The sequence below is a fragment of the Rhineura floridana genome, chromosome 11 (assembly GCF_030035675.1).
Source record: "Rhineura floridana isolate rRhiFlo1 chromosome 11, rRhiFlo1.hap2, whole genome shotgun sequence".
In the NCBI taxonomy this organism is placed as follows: Eukaryota; Metazoa; Chordata; class Lepidosauria; order Squamata; family Rhineuridae; genus Rhineura; species Rhineura floridana.
The window spans coordinates 68,048,629-68,070,939 of record NC_084490.1 but is presented as its reverse complement, the minus strand read 5'-3'; the positions used below and the strand labels follow the sequence as shown (position 1 = coordinate 68,070,939).

General features: G+C 40.9%; 1 protein-coding gene across 3 annotated transcripts in view; it reads left to right on the top strand.

The window, feature by feature from the left end:
• MOCOS (molybdenum cofactor sulfurase) overlaps nucleotides 1-19,098 on the top strand; it is a 232,946-nt gene extending 213,848 nt beyond the window's left edge. Inside the window, exons 15-16 of one of the 3 annotated variants that reach the window (XM_061589658.1) lie at nucleotides 16,971-17,033; nucleotides 18,880-19,098. In XM_061589658.1, the coding sequence (XP_061445642.1) occupies nucleotides 16,971-17,033; nucleotides 18,880-19,008 (192 nt within the window). In that variant the 3' untranslated portion in view covers nucleotides 19,009-19,098. Of the gene's footprint in view, nucleotides 1-10,072; nucleotides 15,372-16,970; nucleotides 17,034-18,879 lie in introns of those variants that run through there. The other 2 variants (XM_061589656.1, XM_061589657.1) reach the window with 2 other exon arrangements.
• The last annotated feature ends 3,213 nt before the right edge of the window (nucleotides 19,099-22,311 follow it).

The following is a 22,311-nucleotide window of genomic DNA, read 5'->3' as shown; positions in this document are numbered from 1 at the left end:
GATATTATAGAGTTGGAAAAGTTTCAGAAGAGGGCAACCAGAATGATCAAGGGGATGGAGCGACTCCCTTATGAGGAAAGGTTGGAGCATTTGGGGCTTTTTAGTTTAGAGAAAAGGCGGGTCAGAGGAGACATGATAGAAGTGTATAAAATTATGCATGGCATTGAGAAAGTGGATAAAGTGCTTCTCCCTCTCTCATAATACAAGAACTCGTGGACATTCCAAGAAGCTGAATGTTGGAAGATTCAGGACAGACAAAAGGAAGTACTGCTTTACTCAGCGCATAGTTAAACTATGGAATTTGCTCCCACAAGATGCAGTAATGGCCACCAGCTTGGATGGCTTTAAAAGAAGATTAGACAAATTCATGGAGGACGGGGCTATCAATGGCTACTAGCCGTGATGGCTGTGCTCTGCCACCCTAGTCAGAGGCAGCATGCTTCTGAAAACCAGTTGCCGGAAGCCTCAGGAGGGGAGAGTGTTCTTCCACTCGGGTCCTGCTTGCGGGCTTCCCCCAGGCACCTGGTTGGCCACTGTGAGAACAGGATGCTGGACTAGATGGGCCACTGGCCTGATCCAGCAGCCTCTTCTTATGTTCTTATGTCAGTAAGGCTGCTAGGGAGGGATCTGCAGGTGGATTTGCTGGCCTGTCCCATCTCTCTTCTCCTTACCAGCTGGCACAAACCAGCCAGCATAAACAACATTCAGCGTTGTTGTTATATTAAAGGGAGAGGGGCAGGAGATCTGGAGCCCAGAGCAAGAAACCTAGGGCTTGGGCTCCTGGGCCATCTCCTAACAGCACCTCTGTTTCTTTTTTTTTTTTCCAATTAATTTTTATTCAAATTTTCAAAACCAAAACAATACAAAAAGAAAAAAAAACACAAATCAATAACTAATACAATAAAAAAAATAAAAATAAAAATAAAAATATTGACTTCCGATTTGTCGTAGTTCAGCTATAAATCTATAATATATAACAAGCCTGTCTCTTAATAGATTATAAAATCACCTTCCTCCAGCAGTTATCTTAATTGGTTTCAAATCTCATTAACATCATATCATTTCATTCTTCCACAAAAAGTCAAAGAGAAGTTTCCAATCTTTGAGATATATGTCCATCAATTTTTTTTCTAAATAAACATGTCAATTAATCCAACTCATCAAGTCTACTAAGTCCAGTAATTTCAAATCGCTCTTCTTCCATTATCCATATTGGTTCCATCTTCCATCTTCCATCTTTACGCACCCAATAATCTTGCTGTCATAGTCATATAATAAAAGTCTGATAGGAATTTCCTTTATCACAGATATTTTCTTGCCATCAATTCCGAACGTATCACTGAAGTATTGTTGCAAAGCCGCATCTCTGTTCCTCTTTTTTACATGATACACTAGCACATCTCTTGAAGATTTTTCCATTAACACAAAACAGGGATTAATTCTGTTAACTTTCTCCATTTCAAGTTCCATCAAATCCTTCCAGTCCAGGAATTTTTTTGAACCGATAATATCTTTATCTCCAATCTCTTCAATTCCTTCAGGGACAGCGCTAATTTCCAAACCATAATATTTGTCTCCAGGATCCATCACAACCAGGAAATCCAAATCTTTTTCCATGTCCATGTTTAATCCAATCTCCATAGTTTGAACCTTGCCTTTCATTTCTCTTTCATCCTTTTTTGGTTTTCCAGATCTATCTTTATTCTCCTTTCTCATAGAATCCTGAATTTCTTTCAGCTCCTGTCTCATTTCATCAAATTCAATTCTCCACGCTTGTCTATTATTTCTCAATTCTTGTTTTATTGACTTAATCCCATTCATTATTTTCTGAAACATGTCTAAAGATAAAGTCCCTTCTTGTACATCCATGATCTTCTTAATTGTCATTCTTAAAGCCAAAGGAACTAAACTCCTTCAATTTTCAATGTCCCAAGCAAAGAGCAGTTTATTTCTTTATCCAGTTATAAAGGAGTTAATCTTTCAAACCAACTGGCATCATACTCTAGACAGCCCTTATCTCTTATATGCCCAGAAGTGCAAAAACAGCTTTAGTTCACAGCGTCCTAATGACTAGTAGCAACGAGAATGAGCAGATTCGTCAAAAAAATAAAAAAGTAGATCAGAAAAAATAGTCCCAGACATATATTACACAAAAGTTGTATAAATCAAAAAGATTTTTCTTTTCTCTTCCAATCAGAAACCCCTCATCCGTTGTAATTTTTACAATGCCATTTTCCATGTCAGCTTTTTGCAATAGGAAAAAGATAGGCTATTTTTATTTTCCTCCCCCTTAGTTCCGTGAGTAAAAAAGAAGGAAAGTTTTGGCTCACCCAGTTTTTCTTAATTGCTGATACTTTGACAAATCTCTTTAGCTGTATAGATAAGAAAGTGATAAGCATAGACAGGAGGATGCTTGCCTGTTAGTCCGTTTTTTAAAAAAAGGAAAAAAAACGGGTCACTTATTCAGCTGAGCTGGCTATAAATCCTCGCTCTGTCCGAGCTGCTGGAAGACCTTCTTTCACAGACGATTCTGACGAATTCCAGTCTCCCGCAACCACAACAAAGCTGTGTAGGAAATCTCACGTTTCTTCCTTATCCGGAAGAAATTATCCCCTGTCAAAAAAAACCCTTCTGACTGGATTTAAGGCTGAAAAAGTTTCATCCAAGACGGGAGCCCGTCTCAGAGCTGCACAGGCGGAGGGATCCTCCTGGGAAGTTCCAACAGCACCTCTGTTTCCAAGGGTGACGTTAAAATGTAACACTGTTAACCCCAGTCACAGTGTATTCTTTACCTTTGTTGTGAATAACAGCAGAGGAAGGGAATGAAGGACTGTGTCATCTGCCCCCCTTCTAATTACACCAGAAGAGACCAGCTGACCCTCAAAACCTTCCTCTTGAGCAAGGGGTTATAGAGGCACAGCTGCAAGGATTCTTGGAGGATAGTGACTATCTAGACCCAATCAAGTCTGAGACGGATGAGAGAGTGCAACCCTGTCCCTCTTACTCAGTCGTGCAATGGCTTTTGATACCATCAGCTATGGTATCCTCTTGCACCAGCTCTACAAGATGGGAATTGGGGACGCTATTATTTGGCACTTCTATTTCTACCTGCTGGGTGAGTTTCAGAGAGTAGCATTGGGGGGACTGCTTGTTGGCCCCTTGGCAACTGTGCTGTGGTCTCCCATAGATTGTCACCCATTCTTTTTAACATCTATATGAAACTGTTGCATGCAGTCATTAGGAGATTTGAAGCACAACTCTATTTCTTTGTGACATCTGAATCAGGTGTGACTGTGCAAGCCCAAATCCAGTGTAGGGTGTGCTGAATGAGGACCTATAAACTGAAGCTGAACCCTGTGGGTGAGTGGTTTTATTGTCTGGAATATAGATGACTTAGGTGTCCTGGATAGGATTGCACTCCCTTTAAAGTAAGTGTAGCCAACATGGTGCCCTCCAGATGTTGATGGACTCCCATCAGCCCCAGCCAGCATGGCCTATAATTGGGGATGATGAGAACTGTAGTTCAACAACAAATGGAGGGTAATATGTTGACAACTCCTGCTCTAAAGAAGCAGGTGCATAGTCTGGAAGTACTCCTTGATCCATCATTGTCACTGGGTTAGTAGATAGAGATCCTTTTCCTTCACTTATAAGCTGACTTCAGCGAGCCGGAGGGGGGGAGCATAATGATGTTACCAAGGCTTAAGGCCATTGTGTGTACACACAGACACAATCTGTTTAGTCAGGCACTAAGGAATGAAAGGGGGCAGGACACATGGGACATAAATTAGATGTGTGAAGCAGTCAGTTGGAGAGGGGGAGGAATGATATATGATGAGGCCTGCTAAGATGCTACATGTCTGACCTATCATGCAAAACAGTTGTTGGGGGCGAGGATTGGTCACATTGGTTGTCAGGGGAAGGGGTGGGCCAAACGTTGCCCCATGCAGCACTCCTCCTGATTGGCTCTGTTCCTATGCCATTTTAAGTCTATCCCCAGCACTCAAAGTTCCCCCGTTATGTCTGTGAAGGTATGCTAAGCTGAGAGGCTTACATATCCAGGGTAAGAAATCAGCAAACACAGATCATAGGAGTAACTCTTGCCCCCTATGCAAGAGATGTAAGATGCAGGTGCCTTTCCCCCGTCTAAGTAAATGTTGGAAGTGGGGCAAGAGCAACTCCTGTTTGGGTTCTTTTGTTTGTATTCCAGAAAGAAGATAGAATTGGGATCCTCCAGCTGGCTAGGCTTGCCTACGTTTACCTGTGCTGTTCTCTGTTTGACCTCCTTCCATTGTAAACTGATATGCCCAGGGAAGCTGACCTGCCCCTCCTTCATCTTCTTCTTCAACTGTCCAAGGAGAGAGGAGACATCTTTGTCTTTGTTCTCTCTCTCCTGAGCCATGAGGGCAATACCTACATCTAGGCATTGCGCCTCCAGCTTAGTTAGTTAGAACTATGTATTTCTATAAATAAAGTAGCTTTTCTTATTTTACTAAGTCTTAAGTCTCAGTGATCTAAATGCAGGTTCTTAGGTAAATACACACACTGGCACACATGCATCTCATACGCTGAGTTTCTCTGTATATATATTTCCATAACAAAGGGTTATGTACACTAGTAAACTAAGTTGAATTGTGAGTTGTGCCTGAAAGCTAAAAAAAAAGGCTAAGTACTGTGTGTGATTTACAAAAGAGATCAAAAGGAGACTTTAGGTTAGAGAAAGAAAAGCAGAACAAAAGATGGGAAACCATGGCTGAAGAATCACACTTAAGACAAGCATCCCAAGGCTGAAGAAGGAAAATTGTGTGATTTGGAGTCTCCAAATGATGGCACTTTTGGAAGGGGAGAATCTGCATGGACTCCTGACTGATCCTGAACTCTCAGCAGCGGATGAAGCAGCCACTGCCTCCTGGAAGCATAAGCATGCCAAAGTGAAATCTCTTCTCATTTCTGCTTAATCAGATGAGGCACTAAATGTTTGAATGGGCTGTAGGAATGTGAAATAAATATGGGGAAAGATTGAAAATGTGTATCACAGAAAATCTAAAAATCATGTGATGTTTCTCTATAAACTGCTGTACAGGCTGAAACAATCTGACAGAGAAGATCTGAATCCACATCTGGAGAGATTTACAAGTCTGCTTCAAGAATTAGAACAATGTGGATGATCGTTGGATGAAGATTTACAAAAAGTTGTTTTGCTGGCCTGTCTAAATCAATGTCACTATATAACGGCTTGCACAGTAGAACAGACAGATTAGAACCTGCATCAGATTATGGCATATTTGAAAGATCAGGACTATAAAGAGAGACAGCAACAAGCTCTGTCTGAAAAAGCAAATTTTACTGTGGGCAGAAACAGCAACCAAAGGCAGAATAGAGAGATGAGGCATGCCCTGAAGCCACAGCAGGGTACAGACAAACAAAGGAAGGATTGCTTCAAATGCAGATCTCCTAATCACCTTCAAAGAGATTGTCCTAGAAGGGAAACAGGAGAGAAAGAGTTGCTTTTAAACAGAAGCAAGCTGAAAGAAAATCAAATAGCCAAATTAAAGTGAAGCATTGCAGTTACTATGTATCTGATGGAAAGAATTATGATTATAAAACCAGATTTTTAATAGATAGTGGGGCTAGGGCACATTTGGTAATGATAAAAATATGTTTAAGAACTTTAGCCCCCATACACAGAATGTAATTACAGCATCAGGAGATGTTTTCTGTTCTCAAGGAATAGGTGCACTGTGGAGCTACTTTGCAAAATGCCAGAGGGTGCCAGAGAGCTTGAACTGAAAAATTGCCTATTTGTTCCAGCATTTAAAGATAATTTAATGTGCCACTAAAATAATGGACCTTGGAGGTGAACTTTTTTTAAGTGAAAAAATTTGCCAAGTTTTAGGTGAAGGAGAAGTATGTTGTACTGCAAAACTGAAAAATGGACTTTTGCGTTTGGAATATTTTGAAACTATGCATGCAAATACAGCCAAAGAAACCTCTGATAGTGGATGTTTACATGTTTGGCATAGAAGAATGGGACGTGCCAGCTTAGCCAGAATCAATGCTCTAGAGAAGGAAAATTTGCCTAAAGGCATTAAAATTGGACAATGTAAATCCACAGAAAAATGCAAATGTTGTATAAAGACAAAAGTGTGAAACCAAAATTTCCTAAGAAAAGTGAAAGGAAAACTACAAAACCTCTAGAATTAATTCACACAGACCTTTGTGGACCCATTAGAACACCATCGCAGGGTGGAAATTTATACATGCTCACTTTCATAGATGATTACTCCATGTATACTACAATGTATCTACTGAGAAAGAAAATTCAAGTACTTCGTAAATTGAAGGACTATATCAGAATTGCGTCCAACAAATTTGGCAGAAAGCCACAAATTATAAGATCTGACAGTGGAGGAGAATGGTGTCCAGGGCTATGCAAGACTTTCTATGTGAGGAAGGCATAGAGCACCAGACTACTGTTGTTTATATGCCAGAACAAAATGGGGTTGTGGAACACATGAACCGGACTCTTGGACAAATGATTCGTTCCTTGTTAGAAGATGCACAGTTACCACTAAGGTACTGGTGGGAAGCAGCAGCTACTGCCACCTATCTGCAGAACCGACTTCCGGCAGCTGCAACCAACAAAACACCTTTTGAGCTATGGCATGATTGGACACCAAGCATCTCTCACCTTTGTGTATTCGGCTGCAAGCCTTTGTGTACATCCTGAAACAAAAGTGGTCAAAATTTGATAACACTGCCAAGGAAGTAATATTCATTGGTTATTCTTCAACGCAGAAAGGATACCAAGTAATAGATTCCCAAACTGGCGAAGTTGGAGTATACAGAGCTGTCCACTTTGATGAAGGAAAGTGTGCACACCAACCAGAAGGGGCACCATACCAAACAGATGACAGCAAAATGGAAGAAGAAACTGAGCTATTATTCCACAACAGAAGGAATTGCAGTAATACACCAGCAGAGGAAGTTGAAGAGTCTGAGCCAGAAGAGGCATCAGAGCTAGAAGGGGCAGCCGAAACACCAGCACCTAGACCCTCTGAACACACCAGCAAAGGTGTACCACCAGAAAGACTTGCTTACCTCATGAGAGATGAACTTCCAGAGCCAGAGACCTGGAAAGAGATTGAAGCCTTACCCAGAGCTGAAGCTGAGAGATGGAAGCAGGCAGCCAAGGAAGAGCTGGAAGCTCTACACAAGAATAAAACTTGGACACTGACCAAGCTGATTTATGTTGATGATCTACTGTTGGCTTATCAAGACCCACTGGACAAGCAACAACTAGTGAATCATCTCAAAAAGGAGGTTAAAGTGAAATGCCTAGATGATGTTACCCACTACCTCAGAATACAAATTGAAAGAGAAGATGATGGATCCTTCTTGCTCAGTCAAAGACAAATGATCCAAGACCTTTTTGAGAGTCTAGAACTTGAAGGATGCGCATCCAGCACCTACTCCAATGGAAGTATGATACCTGAAACCGCACCACAAGAAACAACCATGGGAAGACCATGAGAGCTATATACAAGCCATTGGAAAACTTCTATATTGTTACCAGGCCAGATGTGGAGGTAGGAGTGGGATTCTTGTGCAGAAAAACCAGCTTACCAGCCAAGAAAGACTGGGAAGAAATCAAGAGAGTGGTGAGATATCTGAAGGGCGCTGCTACCATTAAACTGAAGTTAGCGGCTACCCGTGATCCCAAACTAGTGGGATATGCAGATGCTGATTGAGCTGAAGACACTACAGATCAAAAATCCACCAGTGGAAACATCTTCTACTATGGAGATTCAGTGATCAGCTGGGCAAGTAAGAAACAAGAGACTGTAGCACTCCCACAGAAGCAGAGCATGTGTCAGTTTCTGAAGCTAGCAGACAGTTGACATGGCTACTTGAACTGTTCAAAGATTTAGGCATCTCTATACCTGGGCCTGTCATGATGCATGAAGACAACCAAGGAAGCATCAGATTCGTGGAGTCAGAAGGGGTGAGTTCAGAAACCAAGCACATAGACGTGAAGCACCATTTCATTGGAGATACCTACCGTAGAGGACTACTCAGATGGAGTATTGTCCAATGGAAGGCACGACTGCAGACGCGCTCTGATGAAGTCTTTGGGCAAAGTCAGATACTGCAAGCTGTGAGACAAGATGAACCTTGTGGGGTGAACCAAACACTCGTTGAGAAGGGGTGTTGGAAGTGGGGCAAGAGTAACTCCTGTTGGGTTCTTTTGTTTGTATTCCAGAAGAAAGATAGAGTTAAGGTCCTCCAGCTGGCTAGGCTTTCCTACCTTTGCCTGTGCTGTTCTCTACCTGACCTCCTTCCATTGTAAACTGATATGCTCAGGGAAACTGACCTGCCCCTCCCTCCTTCCTTTGTCTTCTTCTCTGACCTTTGCTGTCTCTCTCCTGAGCCATGAGGGCAATTCCCACGTCTGGGCATTGCGCCTCCAGCTTAGTTAGTTAGTTAGAAGTAGATATGCCTTTCCTATCTGCTATGTATTTCTATAAATAAAGTAGCTTTTCTTATTTTATTAAGTCTTAAGTCTCAGTGATCTAAATGCAGGGTAAATCTTGGGTAAGACACACTGGCACACATGCAGCTCAGATGCTGAATTTCTCTGCATATATATTTCCATAACAGTCAAGGCATCTGGGCACACCCATTGATTCTCAGTTTAGAGCTTTGGAGAAGGATAGTTCCATGTATGAGGCACTGGTAATCCTATGGGTAAACACATTAACACCCATTAAGTTTAGGAAGATCAACTCTAAGACACAGAATCACTTTTGCACACTATGCACCTTTGCACTCATTCCTTATGGTAGGAAAAGAAAAGTTCACTATTGATCTTGCATCCCTTTCTCTCTTTTGGATTAAGGAAACCTCTTCCTTCTATAACCGAGTCTTTGAAGAGGAATCCTAGGGTGATTCAATTCAACCTTGCCTCCTCAATTTCTCTCCTTCCCCACCTCCATTTTTATTATTGTTATACTTTCCAGTCTGCTTGGAAACACAACATCTACATTTCCCCTTCATAGCCGTTTGTGCACAGGAATTCTGTACCTGGGTGCAGTGTGTGCATGGTCTAGGGGCCATTAATCCTCTGCATGTGGTTGCAGCTGGACTGTTGCTGCCTGTGTCAAAGGAGCTTGTGATGGGTCAGGTGCAGTTATATCATTGCGTAGGGATGGGACAGAGAGCCATCCTGGGAATATGTCTCCATTGATATCAGTGCATAGGCTCTATCCTTATATCTGTGACACTGAACCTCTGCCCTCAACCACTGTATATCTTATTCCGCTGCCTCTTTGGCTTCTGAAATGTCAGCAAGCTCATGGCCCACATATGGTCAAGTATACCTTTGCAGTCATAAGGACTAGAAACTTGCCTGGGGTGAGTATGTGTTTAAATGTTAGCCATGTCATCATCATCATCATCATCATTACTACTACTACTGCTACTTCTATTACTATTATTTACTACATTTACTACAAGATGTCTCAAAGTGACTTACAAATCCATAAAATGCAAAACAGCTTGACAGTTATTAAAAAACACCAAATATGTCAGAAAAAGTACAATTCCTAAAAGTGCTCATCCAGCAATAACTCCGGAAATGCCAGATCTACCCCACTCCTCTAAAAGATGAACACCTCAAAAATGGGCCAGAAATCAGGCCACAGTACGGCCCAAGGAAAGAACAAAACGCCTGGGCAAAACAGAATGCCTTAGCCTAGGGCCTAAAAGTGGACAGTGATTATGCCAGGCTTGCTTCCTGGAGGAGAGCATTCCACAACTCTGTGGAATGGTAACTTCCACGGCAAACACTACAATGCTCCCTCAGAGTCTCGGCATAAATTAAGGCTGAATTTAGTCACGAAAAATGGAAATCTTCTTAAATGACTTTATCATTGTTTCTGTTGTTCAGTTCATTGCTCCTAGTTAATACACACACAGGAATTTAGTTTATCCATCCAGAGACATTGCAGTTGTTACTGTGCAATCTGTTATTTGATCTTACAAATTTACAAATGTGCTTTCCCCCCTACAGACTAAATTTGGAATATACCTAATGAATCATCCTGAGATACAGTTCTCCCTTCCAGATACCTTGTCAGTGGGATCTCCAGTATTTGCAGCAGTCAAGAACATAATCACATTTGCCATCCACTGAAGAGCAAACATCAAGATGACTTCTCAGCTAAGCCTGCATATGGAGCTGTCTTTCAGTTTATTCATATTTGTTCTAAACAGCGACAGTCTTCCCCAATACTATTAGTAAAATTTCAATTGTATGTAAACATTCAGAAATTATATGCTGCAGCTCATCAAGCGGATCACTTCTTCCAGCTCTGTATAGTTGATTTTGTGTGTGTGCATAGGACAGGATCACAAGAGACTTGTTGCAGGGCGATGATGCCAAGTAGTAAATTTAAAACCATCAAAACAGCACTTCACAAGTTACATGCAAAATATGGGTTGTAATATTGATTTCTTTGGGGTGTTTTTCACTTGATCACACAAAGGTAGGAGACAGGATAACATGAATGGGATAGAAGAATCCAAGAAAATGATACAGTTCTATGAAGTTGCTGGATATCAAGTTAAGTTTCTCAAAAAGAAAAAGGTACAGGATACAACATAGGGGTCCCCTGTAAACTGGATAGATGGGGCTCTTAAACTGTTGCGTGTGTATTCTGGAATGATAGACTGAAATTGCTGTTTATACATCATTAACATGGAAATGAATGTAATCTTTTGAGAAGCTATCCCAGTCCCAACATCATCGCTCCACCCTTGTTTCACATTCTTGTTCATGCTGGACTGGAGTAACAGATGAAATCCCAGAAGCTGGCTTTAATACAGTAAGTGGGACCTGCAACAAACTGTTGCAGTGTAGAGGCTCCTGATTAGGTTTATAGCCAGATACTCCATTCTATTCCTCTTCCTTGTGGTTTTCCATTCCCCCCCTCTCCCAACAGTCAGTTTTGTGCCCACTGAGTGTGTCATTGGACTAAGGCTATGGTCCCCTTAAGGTTGCTTTTCTAAATATTTTTGTATTTCTGTAAACCTTGGAGTTTCTCCAAACCTGCTGATACCTTCCTGTTATTGTATGTGTGGATGCTGCTGCTTTGACTACATAAAGATCCACACTCAGATAATTGAGCTTGCTGTTAGTATATGGAATTACAAAAATGATTTAAGACTCATGTGCTCTGATCCAAAGGAAACCAAATTTAGATACTGCTCCTGCTGAAACTTTTCACCACTGAAGGAAGTGGTGAGCATGCAATAATATAGAGAGACAGGTGTCTAGCTTGCATAAACACAGAGTTTGCACAATTTGTAATTAATACTTGCAGTCAGAAGGATGAAAATATTGCCTTGTTATTTCCTCCTATCAAAATCTGTAATTGCTTCATCATTTAATTTCCTTCCATACCATAAAAATAGCGCTTTATTTTGTGTGTCTATGCACTTGTGGCAATTCAAGCATGAGGAGGCCTGCTGTTTTGTGACCCTGAAATGATCTTTGACTTATCTCTCCTCTGGCAATATATTTGCACAGTGAAGAGTTGTCTTTGAATATTGTGCAAAGGTTACAAAAGAAAGCAGCGCAGTGCACTGTTAGCACCGATTCACACTTTTTCAAGGAGAGGTACCAAAAATGTGTTATATACAATGAAAAACTAAAGTGTGAACAAGTTATTTTCAAGTTATAGGTCACACATGCACTATTTGTGTCTGATCTGCATAACTTCATTTGGACTTGGAGAGCTTGGTTTGTTTGTAATTCTCTGTCAAGTCAAGTGTTCTTTGGGTGGCAAACCCAGATGTGCTGCTGTGCATCATGTGAAACCATCCGGAAGGCATAACCCCATGTTCCGTTGAAGAGGCTGACAATCTCAATTTCTGTCATAATACCTTTCCTCAGAGTGACAAACAATTTTATTAATGCAATGTGATACTGTATGATTTTTTCAGAAATGTATATATCGAGGTGGTTTTCTTTAAAAGCTTACAGAAGTGTTCTAATTTCATATTTATTTTCCACATGATGCTCTGTAACCTGGACTGTCACTGGTACGAAAGAAAGCTTCCATTTTACTTACCCCAGTAAAAAAAATTTACCTCAGAGCCAATGGCATAAACTATAATGTTGGTTCTAGAAACTGGACTAGCGCTTAACATCATTTTTGCAAGGCATTTAAGGGTTGAGATGCACATTATGAGGGAACACTGTAATAAAAGTAGTGATAAATATTTGTAGTACTAATGTGGGGGCAGGGTAGAATCAGCAGGTAGGAAGGGGTCTGTTTAACCCTTCCTGTAACTGCTGGTTTTTTTTCCTGCAAATGCCTTCTGCTGTCTGTTTTTAACCTGGTCCCCCACCCCCAGCTGGGATCTGAGATCAGAAATAAGATGATTAGGAGGACATTAACCTGGCGTGGGAGGAGAACTCATAGGTGCAGAAGAGAGAAGCTGCCTGCCTGCCAACAGATGCCACTCCACAGCCTAATTCATGCATTTGTAACTGTGTTTCTGTACTTCCATGTACAATATAATACTTGATCTCTGAAAAACTCAAATAGGCTCGGTAATGTATCTATTAGAACATCTAAAATATTAAATGTAATGTTATTATATAATAGCTAGCAATCATAAAACATTATTAAAAACCATCATATATGGCAATAAAATATCCTTAATACATTCCTTGCATTCAAATTCTAAATCTTTCCCAAACGCGTTTCAACCAAGGTCTTCTTCAGTGGGTACTTTGGATTTTTGATAGCTGGATGTTCCTGAGCTCCATAGGCATTTTTAGATCTTGTATATAATAAATCTGACCTACACCATATATTGTACAATCTGTATCTTGCTTAGTCTTTTAATTTGATGAATGAATAATAAACTCCTTGAAGATGAGGCCTCTCAAATACAATAGAATTATTTCATTAGCACTAACATGTAATATAGACAGAACAGATCATATTTCAGTATTTTAAGAATCGAGAAAACTCTCTTCAGATATTTAGAAATCAGTTCACGTGGAATAGCCAGGACTCTGCTAGGCAGAAGAAATGATGACCTGGTGTATCTTCCTGGTTATGCTTCTCATGAGCACAGAAGCCTGTTTTTCAGCCAGAGTGTTAATGTGAATTGCCACTGATAAATGGCTGTAACATCTAGGAATGTGCCAAATCAGACATGGATTCCTCTATGTGGCTGTGTCCTCAAGAGAGATTGGGTTTGCTTATGTGGAACAATACATAAATAGCACTGTTAGTTCTCGTAGGTATCATATATATGTAAAAATGTCCATTACTAGACCTGTGAATCAATACTCTACAAGGGCTACTATAATGTTTAACAAGATAATTTAAGCAGAACCAAAGGGCTTTATTTTATTTATTTGATTTATATCTTGCCCTTCCTCCCAGCAGGAGCCCATTGTCCTGATAGTCAAGAATTCAAAACATTTCCAAAGTTTTAAGGATAGACACACTGAACTCAGGACTTGTCCCCGTTAATGGGAACAGTAAAAATACATGAATGTAACTTCAGTGCAGTTTATTGTTTTTGTATCCCAAATTCTCTGCCACCACGTTATTTAATCTTTGTATCAGTAGTTTTCAAACTTTAATATTTCAATCAGTTTGTCTGCTGAGGACCTCCTGAACATCTGTGATGGAACATCTCTGTGTTGCAGAGGATTTGGGAGCATGCTGTAGGGTGCACATTCAATTTGCATAGGATACAGGCCAAGCCTGTTAAGTCCAACAGTCAGCTGCCTCAACTGAGAGTGCACCTAGAACATACCCAACAACACTACCAGTTTTCACCTGCATTGTGAGCCTAAAGGAGAGGTGGGTTACCTGTCTTTCAAGGAAGTCTGTATGCTATTATTGAACCTCTCACAGAAGAACACCTGATAAGCTTCTGAGAAGCACAGCTTGAAAATCATTGTTTGAGATGGGGTGGTGTTAACAGAAGACAGAGAGAAGGTGGAACTACTCTTGTTTAACCTCAGTCTTCTCCAGCAAAAAAAATGTGCCCAATCTAGTAAAAGTAGAACAAATAATATAAGGAGGAACTTACAGCCCAGGACAAATAAGGAAATTGTCAGAGAACACCTATCTGCTTTAAATGAGTTCAGCTCTCTAGGTCCACATGAATTCCATCCCAGGCTGTTGACAGAGCTTGTGGATGTTTCAGAGCTGCTAGCTATAAACAGAATTCTTGGTGTCAGGTGAGATTTCAGAAAACTGCCAATGGGCAAATGTAGCCCCAATTTTCAAAAGGAAGGGAAGATCCAGGATACTACAGATTAGTCAGCTCTATATTGATAGAACATATTAATTAAGCAGTCTGTGAACATCTTTTAAAAAATGTGTTAATTACTAGAAACTACCATAGGTTTATCAAGAATAAATCATGCCAAACCAACCTTAGCTCCTTTTTGATACAGTTATTTACTTTGACAGATCATGGGAATGTCGCAGACATAGTATATCTTTATTTCAGCAAAGCATTTGACTAAGGCTGCAGTCCAATGCATGTCTAGTCAGATGTAAGCTCCATTGGATTCAATTGGACATACTCCCAGGTAATTGTGTATTGGATTGCAGCCAAAGTCTCCCATTATTTTCTTATTTTCTCCTTCCCGCCATTATTATTATTTATTTCATTTGTTAGTGGCCTCATACTCCACAGTCTCCAGGCCAGTCTTTCCTCTCTCACTCATCTCTGCCTTTCTCCTTCCTGATGCATGCACTGTTCCTGTTCTTTCCTTGTTCATGACAAGGCGTCACCACCACAAGTACAAAACAATACAAGATTGTGTCCTTCACTTGCAGTACTCAAGGACTGTTTAGCTTTCTATTTGTCAATGGGACTTCTGCCTAAACATACAGTTTGTGCAATCCTATGCATGTTGGTTCCGCTGTGTTCAGTGGGGCTTACTCCCATGTTCGTTTGCATAGCAATGCAGTCTGTGTATGGAGAGTTTTCATGCATTCATCTGTTGTGTCACAAGTAGCATAGTTAATTCTTTACCTAATTTGTGGAATGACACCGGATTTCCCCAGAGGTATTTTACAATAATCTGGAGCTTATTAAGCATAAAACGAAGAATATGTCAGAAAAAACTGGTTGTGACACTTCACTTGAGTGGCACACTTGACCCAATTGGAGTAATGAAATGGAATGCAGAGCTTTACATAGCTACAGTCTGGACACAATGCTGAGAAAATGCCAAGTACTAAATTGAGATATACTTTTTATCCATGTGATAAACTAGATTTGTGTACTGTTGTTTAAACAAAATCATTTTACTGTATGTCAATCCTGACAATAAATTCTTTGCAAATATTATCTAGATATTTTTGGCTCAGTTATTTGTATTATATTTGAGATCTGTATTTGATGTCTTGTGATTTTTGATTCCAATATTTTATATTTAATAATATTTGATAGTTAACATGTGAGTTATTAGTATTTGAAAGCATTTGATAGAAGACATAAAGTGGGACTAGTATCTTTTATAATACTGGCCAAAACAATAAAGAAATGTCAACAGATCCAAAGAACTCAGTTTTAAGGGAAATGTCACTCAAAGTACAGTTTTCAGTGTTAAAAGTTGCACTCGATCTTTTTGAGTGGCAAATTGGAAATGTTTGCCAAATTTCAAATATTAGAAAATATTTGTTTCAGTCTACTCTTCAGCTACAAGATACAATTCATTATTCTGTGAACTCATATAATTAAACTGGCATCTTAATCTACTATATATATTGGAAATGTGTCTGCTTGCTATGCATGTATGCTTCCAAGTCATAAATACTTAGAAGTAAACCATTACAGACTTATTACATCCAAGTAGGGATGGGCAAATCTGTCAATTTCCGTTTTTCTCAGTCTCTCATTTTTCCAACCTTAAGTTCAGTTCTCCACATTTCCATATGGGGAGGGAGTTCCACAACTTAGGGGCTGCCACAGAGAATGCCCTCTCCTGGGCCACCACCCCCTGGGCTTTTGAGGACACTGGAACTACCAAAAGGGCTCCCTCTGCTGATATTATGCGCACTTTACCCCAGTATTTTTGCACACATTATTTGACTGGAGAACTGCATTGAAAAATCAGGAGAAGTGCAAATTTCAAAGGATAGCTAGGTTTCAGTTCTCATATTATTATTATTGTTGTTGTTGTTGTTGTTGTTGTTGTTGTTTATTTCTACCCCACCTTTTGGCCAAAAGGCCCTCAAGGCGGCTTACAAAAAACACATATAAAAATACATCAATAAAAACAATACAATTTACAGTAGGGCCTCGCTTTATGGTGTTCCGCTTTATGGCGTTCCGCTGATGCGGCACCTTTCATTTTCAGTTTGAAAGGGTTTTCCCTTTTGCACCATTTTCGCGTCATTTTTGCGCGATGCGGCCCATTAAAGTCAATGGGGTTCCGCTTTACGGTGGGGGTCCGGAACGGAACCCGCCGTATAAGCAGGGCCCTACTGTACAACATTGATTCAGAAAGTGTGAATTAGGTAAGTTTCTCTTTAAATGCAAACAATCAAATTTCGCCCCATCTCTACTTCCAAGTAAACGCTGCAACTTGAATCATACTGTAAAAAATTCACTATAAACAATAATGGCACATTAGTCCTAAATTGTAGGACCTATACAAGGTGTGGAGAACCTTTAGGCCTCCGAGTGTTGCTGAGCTAAAACTCCCATCATCCATGGCCATTGGCTATGCTTGCTGGGGCTAATGGGAGTTGTAGTTCAGCAACATCTGGGGGCCTAAAGGTTCCCCACACCTTACCTAAATAAATAACATTGTAGTCTTGAATTGCTTTGATTAATGAACTTATATACCCTAGAGCCATACAAGCCAAGACTGCTTCAAACTTCCTTCATGTATTAATCAGGTGTTTCTGTTGCAGACATGTTCTTTTGATCCAGATGACTACAATTTAAGGATGCCTGGAACTGGAACTTCCATTCAGGTTTGCATCTCTAAGCCAAAAAATCAAAACTATTAAAGGTACAAGAGTGCTGTGCTCCTCTGCATCTGGTCATCCTAGGATTGTGTTGTCTAGTACTAAAGGTTAAATCCAGCAGCTGCATGGGACTCCTTGTCTGACATCATGAGGAGGCTACTTGTGAGCTCCTTGGCAAGATGGTTCCAAAACATTTCCCAGGAACCCAAGCTTCATGAAGTGTTTGGTGGCAGTGACGCAGTAAGCACCCCACAACAGTCGTATTCATACTCTGGTACTGTCAGGCTTTGGAATCAACGTTAAGAGAGCAAGACAAGGCTGGATGAATTCAGGCAGAGGCAAAATGAGTCTGTGCAGGGAGGGCAGCTAGTCAAATCTTATGACTCAGATCAGAATACAAGCCTGACCCAGGATCTTTATTGAGGAGTCAGGTTTGATCAAATTACCTGCTGTGGTCTTTTGCTTGACAACAACTTTTTTTAGAGGTTCAGTCAATTATACTGTAGTCCGCTTCTTTGGTCAGAGTTTGGGAGTGGTTGGAATCTCCATTGGATATCTCCAGGAATCCAAGGTTGGATATCTCTGGGAATCCAAGTTCTGTTAGGCTCCTGTCTCTTACCATCTTTTCTCTAATCTGGTTTCCAATTCCAAGCATGAAGAATTACTGCTATGGGCACCCACAATAACTTGGTGATGGCTTTCCCACTGGAAACATCCAAAGCACATGAAATTAAAAGCACAATTTCTATCAATCTGAACTGGGAAACACCAGTAAAACTCTGGATTGTATAGTTACTTACTCAAACTCTAGAGAGATGTGAGAGAGATTAATATTTTACCAAGGATGGCCTGTGAAATGGGAATGAGGATTTGAATGCTGAAATATTTAAATGCTAGCCTTTGTGAAGGAAATGTTTTCATGCTCTTTGTCATTTAACTCTAACCCAGACCTTTCAGGGTAAAATTACACCCTGGTGCACTTTTACACAGAAGCAGACCTACAACCCATTGCTTCTAGGGCATTGTCACCTGCACAGTAGCAAACAGTGTCCCCACATTTCACTTATGATTTACAGCATCTGAAACAAAAAAATACCACAAGAAAAGCAACTGAATTTTACATGTGGAGTGCTTTTTTGTCCCAGCTATGTAATATATTGGAGGGGGAAAAATTCCAAGGAAAGCTGATCCAGGGATGCATGTTTAAATGCCCAGACAGTGTTCTTTTTGAAGACAAAAGAGCCTAATGTTTTTTAAAAAAAAAATCCAAGAAAGCTGTTGCTTTTTTGGGGGGGGGTGCTTTTTTGTCCCAGACACTGTTGACATATTGGAATTAACAATGGCACATATTTTCTTTTTTCCCAAACAAAAACTGATCCAGGGAAGCAGACTTCTGTTGACACCACATCATTGGTTTTGGGACATTTTATATTGTAGCTTAGGATAAAGGGGAAAAAAACACTCCAGGGAATATTTTGGTTAAGTTTTAATAGGCTTAGGTTTAATAAGGTGACGTTCTGGTTCTTTTTAGGTTATTTTATTTTTAATTCCAAGGGTTTTATGATGACAAAATAGCTAACACCCTGCGCTTTTAACAAGAAGTTGTTATGGGGAGGGGTTCCTCGTTGCACCACTAGGTGGCAAATGTCCTCTTTCTGATCAATCTCTCCCTTATCTATGTGTTCAAAAATAAATGTGATCTCAGCTCACACATCCCATTGGATAGGTTAGAAGGTAAAGCTGATTAAGGAATGGTCTTTTTGAAGATTTTAAGTAGAACAATTGTGGGGGGGGGATACATAAAGTACTGCTTTATCCATTAAATCCATTAAAATCTTATTCAAATAAACAGGATTTCATCACACATCCATGTCTGCAAGGAACAGAGTGTGGGAACAATCTGATACCTGTGGGAGAGCAGCCTGTGGAGAGGAAGGAGACTCGGAGAGCAACAGAAACAGTCAGCAGCTGGAGCACCTAGTCTCTGAACCTGCATGTACAGTCACTATTTGTGAGGAGGTGAAAGGGAGGAGGGTGTGCTGCCACCTGACCTGAGTGCTGTACTACTGCTTGATCTGCAGCCTTCCAGTGACTGTGGGTAGACATGCCCCTTCCCCCTGGGGGGGTTATGGGTCAAGAGGCTGTTTCTTCTGCTGCACACATCCAGGCCATGAAACTGCATGGCAACAGTGCTCGTGCGGAGCAATAGCTGGAGTGGAGTGTCTGGCTTTTGCCAACAGAGCTTACCTGCATGTGGAGGTGTGTGGCTCCCATGTGTGTGGAGGCCCCTGCTCCCCATTGCTGGGGGGAGGGCAAGCACGTTTGAGCAATACAGTTCAGACAAGACACAGCAGTCACATACTGCAAAAGGAGTAGGAGTCAAGGGAAAAGATGGCAGCAGTTGCCAGAGTCTGTCTCAGTGAGAGACATCTCTCCTTCCTGACAGACCCTCTCGGGTATTGAGATCAGCAGAGAAGGCACTTTTGGTAGTTCTGCTGCCCTCAGAAGTTCAGGGGATGGTGGCCGGGGGCAGCATTCTCTGTGGCGGCTCCTGTGTTGTGGAATCCCCTCCCTACAGAGGGCATAACAGCCCCTGAACCATTTTTTTTGCAAGTTTCTCCTGTCTCATGTTTGCTATTTTCAGATCAATTGCCCACAAAACACTAGGGAAGATTAATTGAATCCCTTTTTTCAGCACTCCAAACTAACAGCAGCCCTTGTGGGAAAACCACTGCAGCTAACCTTCTGACATCCTATCAGAACAGCCTGCCATGCCTGTAATTTTCATATAATTCTCTCTCTGTGTGTATAGTTCATTTTTAAACAAAATTAAACTTTAAAGGTACTCAGCACAAGAACTCCTGGACATACTTGCCTTAATTTTCAGGCTTAACCTTGTCTGGAGGGGCTACCATGCAAATATCATCCACCTCTGTCGAAAAGAAAAGAGTTATAGGAGGTTTGATTTCCCCATAACAGTGAATGGTTGGAGGAATGAAACTTTGTTTTTCCTGAAATAGACTTGGACTTGGACCCTGTGCTGAATCGGGCAACCTCCCAAGCACTTTGAACCAAGGCAAGCTGTTTTTGATTGTGCCAGGTTAGGGTCCAAACTGAATCCTAAGGTCAGTGTACACCCCTACTGTCTGGTACTGTCAATTCCATCCTCATACCATTTTAACTATTGTTTATCATTCTGCTAGTTTACACCAGGAGAAAGCCAATAAAAAATACTAATCAATTACACTTACTTACATTCTTTGTCATAAACAAAGTTAGGTTACGTTTCCATCTAACACAGTAAAAACAAACAGAAGCTTTGGCTGAAGTTCCAATTGAATAACACAGACTTCTATGTTTACCTTTATTCTCTGCGGTGATGTTACAGCAAAATATTCTTACCAGGGAATTTCACTATTACCATTTCTCTCTCTTTAGATACGACACATTTCAGCTTGCTGTTGGTGGGCATTTCTGGGAACTGTTCAACTCATATTTTGCCTCTGCCTTCCCTCAAAAGTGAAACTGGGTGACCGCACATAAGTAGCATAACTCATGAGGCATCAGGATTGCAGTTAAAGATTAATAAGGTGTTGGCCAGAAAATCCCTAGCTATGTGAAAGGATTTCAGGGCCAGAACAGTTGTATCTTTGGTTGCTGAAGTAACTTGCCAATGGTCTCTCAAAACCACTCAGCTACCATCTTTAGGAAATTCTGGAACATGGGTGAGGTGCCACAGGACCGTGTGGAGAAGTCACAAATATGTCTTCTCCCAAAAGAGGGTCTATGAACCTCCTGGCAAATGTGAAATACAAGTTGAAGGGGCAGGATTGCAGCTTGAGATTGATAGACAAATTGTCAAGGAATACCTAATTACTTTGAACAAGTTCAAAGCTCCAGGACCTGATGAATTGCACCCTAGAGTAATGAAGGAACTGGCTGAAGAACTCTCAGAAACACTGTCTATTATTGCTGCAAAATCAGGGAGGATGGATGACGTGCGGGATGACTGAGGAAGGGCTAATGTTATCTCTATCTTCGAAAAGGGCAAAAAGGAGGAACCTGGGAACTACAGACCAGTCAGCCTGACATCAATCCCTGGGAAAATTCTGGAGCAGGTCATAAAGCAATCAATCTGTAAGCACCTTGAAAACAATGCAGTGATCACTAGAAGTCAACATGGATTTATCAAGAACAAATCCTGCCAAACTAATCTTATCTCATTTGTTGATCAGGTAACCTCCCTGGTAGACTCTGATAATGCTGTGGGCATAATATCTCTTGACTTCAGCAAAGCTTTTGACAAAGTGTCCCATGAAATTCTGATTAGCAAGCTGCTAAATGTGGGTTGGATGGAACTGTCAGGTGGATCCACAGTTGGCTACAGAATCGTACTCAAAGAGTGCTTATCAATGGTGCCTTCTCAAACTGGTGGAGGTAATGGGCGGGGTACTCAGGACTCAGTTCTGAGCTCAGCGCTCTTCAACATTTTTATTAGTGGCTTGGATGAGGAGGTGCAGGGAACACTTTTCAAATTTGCAGATGATACAAATTTGAGAGTGATAGCTAATACCCTGGAAGACAGAAACAAAATTCAAAGTCATCTTGATAGACTCGAGCATTGGGCTGAAAACAATAGAATGAAATTTTACAGGGATAAGTGCTACACCTAGGAAAAATAAACCAAATGCACAGTTATAAGATGGGGAATACTTGGCTTAGCAATACTACATGCGAGAAAGATCTTAGGATTGTTGTTGATCACTAGATGAATATGAGCTAACAGTGTGATGTGGCTGCAAAAAAGGCAAATGTTATTTTAGGCTGCATTAACATAAGTATAGTTCCCAAACTGCATGAATTACTAGTTTCCCTCTATTCGGCACTAATTCGGCCTCATTTTGAGTAATGTGTCCAATTCTGGACACCACACTTTAGGAAAGATGCAGACATACTGGAATAGGTTCAGAGGAGGGCAACAAGACTGGAAACAAAGCCCTATGAAGAGGGACTGAAAGAACTTTTTAGCCTTGAAAAGAGAACACTGAGGGGAGATATGATAGTATACTAGTCTAGCGTGATACTATCCCCCTGACCAGGTGCCCTCTCCCACAGTTCTCAGGGTTCAAGTGTGCGTACTTGAAGTTAGGTGGCCAGGACAGAATAGGGATTCTGTTGGTGTACCGCCCACCCCGCTGCTCCACAGTCTCCCTACCTAAGCTAGCCGGGGTAGTCTCGGGGTTGGTGTTGGAGTCCCCTCGGCTTGTGGTATTGGATGACTTCA